Source organism: Pteropus alecto, unplaced genomic scaffold (assembly GCF_000325575.1).
Source record: "Pteropus alecto unplaced genomic scaffold, ASM32557v1 scaffold49, whole genome shotgun sequence".
Taxonomy (NCBI): domain Eukaryota; kingdom Metazoa; phylum Chordata; class Mammalia; order Chiroptera; family Pteropodidae; genus Pteropus; species Pteropus alecto.
This window is the reverse complement of record NW_006443131.1, coordinates 1,435,300-1,440,063: the sequence shown is the minus strand read 5'-3', so window position 1 is coordinate 1,440,063 and position 4,764 is coordinate 1,435,300. Positions and strand designations below refer to the sequence as shown.

At 59.2% G+C, this 4,764-nt stretch overlaps 1 protein-coding gene across 1 annotated transcript in view; it reads right to left on the bottom strand.

Moving 5' to 3' along the window:
- The window catches only part of UBQLN4 (ubiquilin 4), a 14,179-nt gene that overhangs the window by 5,349 nt on the left and 4,066 nt on the right, over nt 1-4,764 (bottom strand). Inside the window, exons 5-6 of the mRNA XM_025040845.1 lie at nt 3,482-3,640; nt 4-65 (exon numbers count right to left, since the gene is read on the bottom strand). Coding sequence (XP_024896613.1) covers nt 4-65; nt 3,482-3,640 — 221 coding nt within the window. The remainder of the gene's footprint in view (nt 1-3; nt 66-3,481; nt 3,641-4,764) is intronic.

Here is a 4,764-nt window from a genome sequence, read left to right as displayed (position 1 = left end):
CCCCGCAGAGGCTGGGAGGACGAGCTGTCAGAGTTCCCGGCCAGGGAGAAGGGGTTGTTGCCAAACTGGAGGAGGGAAGGCGGGGATCAGGGCACGCCAGGGCAGGGCCCCGCACATCCTCTCCCCTCCCCGAGAGCCCCCCGCCCTGGCAGGGAGCAGGGGGGCAGCCAGTACTGCTAGCTGGACAGCTGGGGCCTCGAACGACCGCGAGCTTCTCGTCTGCACTGCTGGCCCTCGGCACCCAGTCTCCAGTCCCTGGTGCCCACAGAGGCCCCCGCACTGTCCCCAATACCCACAGTGCTCCCACACCATCCTCAGTGCCCACCATACCAACCTCAACACCCCCAGTGCCCCCCACGCCGTCCCTGGTGCCCACAGTGCCCCCTGCACAGTCCTCAGTGCCCACAGTGCACCCTGCATGGTCCCCAACACCCTCAGTGCCCCCCACACCATCCTCAGCACCCAGCGTCCCACACATCGTCCCACAGTGCCCCCCGCACCGTCCCCGACGCCCACAGGACACCCCGTCCCCCAGCACAGCGAGCTGCGGGCCCTGCTCTGCCCTCCAGCAACAGACACCATGGGACTCGCCTCGCAGCCCGTCCCTGACACTCGTAGGTGCTTGACAAGGACCCGTGGCTTCTACCTCCACCTGATCCGCCTCCAGCACCTCTTCCCCAACCATCTGGCTCCGACACTGACTCCGAGAGCCCTTTCCCCGCTGCCTGGTCCCCCGGGGGGCTGGCGGTCCCTCGGCCATTAGCCTCCCTCCTCTACATCCTGGGACAGGCTGCGTCAGCTAACGTCCCCCTCAGGACCAGGCCCCCACCGTGTCACTCCGCACCGTCTCAGGGTCTGCGCCCATCGCATGCTGTGCTGCCCAAGGTGGCACCTGAGCCTCCTCCCTTGGGAAGCGCCAGCACCCAGGAAGAGCTCTGTCCCAGGTCGTGTGGCTGGGGACCTCAGACCCTGTCCCCCTTGCCCGGCCTCCTTCTCGGTCCCCAGGTGGTCCTGACCTAAGCAGGTCTCTGAGCCGCCCCGGGCACCCCGGTCATGGACCTTCACATCCAGTCACTCTATTCTACGTGGGTCGTGGGGACCAGGGCTGATCATGGGCTCCCCAGCTCCGAGTCCGCTCCCTTCACCTGATGCCCGTTCACGTGCCGGGCTTGCAGGCCAGGGTGCGCCCCGAGTTTGTCTGTCCCTGGGCTCCTGCTCTGCGACTTCCCCAGCACCCACCCCCACCAACGCGGGGCCCTGCCTTCTCCCCGCACAGCCGGAGGACCGGAGCTCTTCACCAAACTCCCGCGCTGACAGCAGTTGCCATTTGCCGAGCGCTAGGACGTGCCCGCCACATCCATTCTAACGTTTACAATGTCCCTCTACAGCACCGGTTCTCAAAGTGTGGTCCACCCTGCAAGGTTCGAGACGTCTACGATTCTAAGGTGTGATCTGCCTCCTTCTCCCACTCTCTTGTGAGCGCCGAGAGTTTTCCAAAGGCTGCATGACACGCGACATCGTGGGACGAAGGCAGAAGCAGAGCTGAGAACCCGGCGGTCCTGCAGCCCGATGACCAAGGGATCCCCAAAAACGTAAAACCAGGCCGCTCCTTCCTCGGAAACTCAGTGTGAGAAAGTAAGGTTCGTTTCGAAAGAATATGCTGTTTACGCTCACGTATAATGGATTACTTTTAAATTAATAAACATTGTAAAAACTTCTTAGTTTTAACTTCACAGAGAGTGACTATCCGTAGCTCTAACCGCCGCACACAAAAGCTCTTTGGGATCCTGAAAAGCTTTTGAAAGGGATCCTGAGGCCGACATGACCGAACCAGCGCTGTGACGTGCTGCCTCGGTCTGAGGATGAGGAGGCCGAGGCCAGGAGGTTAGGAAACCCGCTTAAAACCACACCCCCAGGCAGCGGTGAAGCAGGCATGCGAACCCAGGTTTGCCAACGCCAAAAGCCAAGTCTTTTTAGCTAAACCAGTGATTCCCATACCTTGGAGTGCATCAGAATTAGCTGCAGGGCTTGTTATAAGCCTCTTTCGACTTCTTTTTTTTAAAATTTTTTTTTAACTAGGTGAATGCACCGCTGATACACATTTTTAATGAACTACTTCAATAAAGTTTAAAATAAATACATTCCTTCGAAAACTCAGAGCTGGTCCCTGCAAGCAGTTTCTAAAACATGAAAGAGCAACCTCCAGAATAACCAAGATGCTGCTGAGAAGGTGGGGGGTTTGCGCCCCCAGACACCCAGACTTAGGGCAATGTGGCCTCATCGAGGGGAGGGACAAACAGACCGAGGACAAACAGACCCGGGGGGGCCGAGCGGAGTCAGCGAGACGCACATGCATCTGTGGCAACTTGCTGGAGACACAGGTGGCGTGGACGAGGGCCCCCCCGGGACGGCACGGGACACTCAAGACATGGCGCCTTTTTCTTCCCACAAGGGAGAAACACGTGCCACCCCGCTGCCCCGCCCGGCGCCGGCCGGGGGAGGCGTCTGGTTTGTGAAAGTCCATCGCGCCGTACACCTGTGACACATGCACCTTTGTGGCTGTTCTAATCGTCAATAAAACGTTTTAAAAGCGTTTAAAAAGCGGGTTAAAAAATTACATGGACAGCATGATATCACTTCTATAAGGTTGAAAAATACCGAATACTGTAGGGTATGTATGGATGCCCTTATTACTCATATATATCAGTAATAAAAAATCAAAACCACCACCAAAAAAAGGGACAAACGCCCACTTCAGGGGGCAGTGAGCTCTGGAGAGGAAAAGGCAGGCACGAGGTGGGGAGGGTGGGTGAAGCCTGCGACTCTCTCTGTAACGTCCTATTTGCGAATATTTAAAATGTCTGGGAAAACATACAGAGCACGAATAACACCTGTTGCTCTCAGGAAAGGCGGGTTGGGACGTGGAGACGCAAGTGTCCCTTTTGCACACCTTGGCTGAGCTCGTATATCTTCCGACACTTCCGTGACGTCCTTTATCTCGTGTACCTTTGCAATTTTGAAGCATGGAAACGCATAATGTGTTTAACGTACATTCGATTTTTTAAAAAGAACCCAAAAAGGCACTGAAACCATATATGGCAACATGTTAGGACAACGTGGATACCAGGGAACGCTCTATTTTTATCTCTATTTGTTGTATACTTGGAAAGAATTCATAAGCATTTTTAAAAGTGCATATTCCCAGGGGCTGAGTCCAGGGGCTGAGTCGACAAGGAGCTCACAGGTGTGGATCAGGAACCTCAGCTTTAACAGGCTCCGCAGGCGACTGGGCCGCAGGGGACCCGGGGACCACATGTGAGACACTGAGCTAACACGCCGTGTGAGGGCCGACTGTTTGACCCCAGCCTGGCCCCCGTTCCCCGACCTCCGAGGCCCCGGTGCCAGGAGTCCCCCAGAACCGCGGCACAGCGCTCGGACCGGGCGCCTCCCCCACGTCCCCGGACACCCCGCTCGGCCCCACCTGCTCGCGGGCGGCGCTGAACATGGGCTCCTGGATGTCCGTGTACATGCGGCGGAGGGCGCTGTAGCCGCCCGGGATGCTCTCCAGGTTGCTGAGGGCGCGGTCCTGGTTCCGTACCATCTCCTGCATCATGGCCGGGTTCCGAGCGAGCTCCACGGTCTGCCGGGGAAGGACACACGGCAGTGGGCCCTGCGGCCAGGGCGGCAGCTGGCCCGAGGAGGGGACCTTGCCTCAGGACCGTGGGGACCCAGGGTCGGCTCCCCGGTGACAGAGAACAGGGCGGCAGGATCCCCTTCCTGCGCTGCCATCCACCCCTGCCCCCTTTGGGGCCATCCGGGGGGCTCCGCCTAGCGAGGTGCGGTGATCCCGGAAGGGGTTAGGGCCACAGCTCCCCTCCCTCAGGTTCGGGGGGGGGCCGCAGAGGTGTCAGGGAGCACAAGGCAACAGCAAGAACGGTTCTGAGAAACCCGCGGAGGCAGAATTGAAAATCGACAGCCACTGAGCACCTGCTACGTGCAGGCGCCGGGCGAAGGAATTTACAGAGTTCGAGGCATCTCACGCCCACACTGGCAGTCCCAGGTGGGTACGTCTGTCCCTATTTTGCAGATGACAAAATGGGCTCAGAGACTCACTGCCTGGGGACACACAGCCAGCCCGTGCTTTCAAGGCCAGGTGAGTCTGTCCCACCAAGACCATCCTGTGCTTCCTGGTGACATGTCGGAGAGGAAAAGGGTTCAGGCTGGGAACCCCTCTAACCCCATCCCGGGGTCTCCGGCCGGACTAAGCCTGAGACACGGGACGGGGCTTTCTCTTCGGAGGCAAAGGCTCACTCAGCCGCGGGTGGTCTGAGTCAATCCCACGGGACAGCGGTACGTGACAGAGAAAATGAGCGTGGCTACTTCTGGTTCCCATCCAACTTGGGACGCCTTCCCTGTCCCTCTCCCAAATCCGAGCTTGCCTCTTCTGAGACAGGACTCCGTGACCACCCAGGAAGTATTTACTGAGTGACCACTCTGTGCCGGACAGTGCTCTGGACACGACGGAACGCTGCGAACCTCTGCCCTCACGGAACCTGTCTTCTGAGGAGTCCAGCGCTGGGGGCCACAGCTCTGCGGAGATGGTCTTTCCCTGTCCCCAGGCGGCCGGGGCCATGAGTTGGAGCTTCCTGAGGCCAACGCAAACCTGCCTCCCTCGGGTCTCCCTGCCCCACGGGGCCCTGCCCAGCCACAATGCCCTCAGCACCCTACCATCTGCAGTCCCAGGCCTTGGCACGCTGTCCCTCG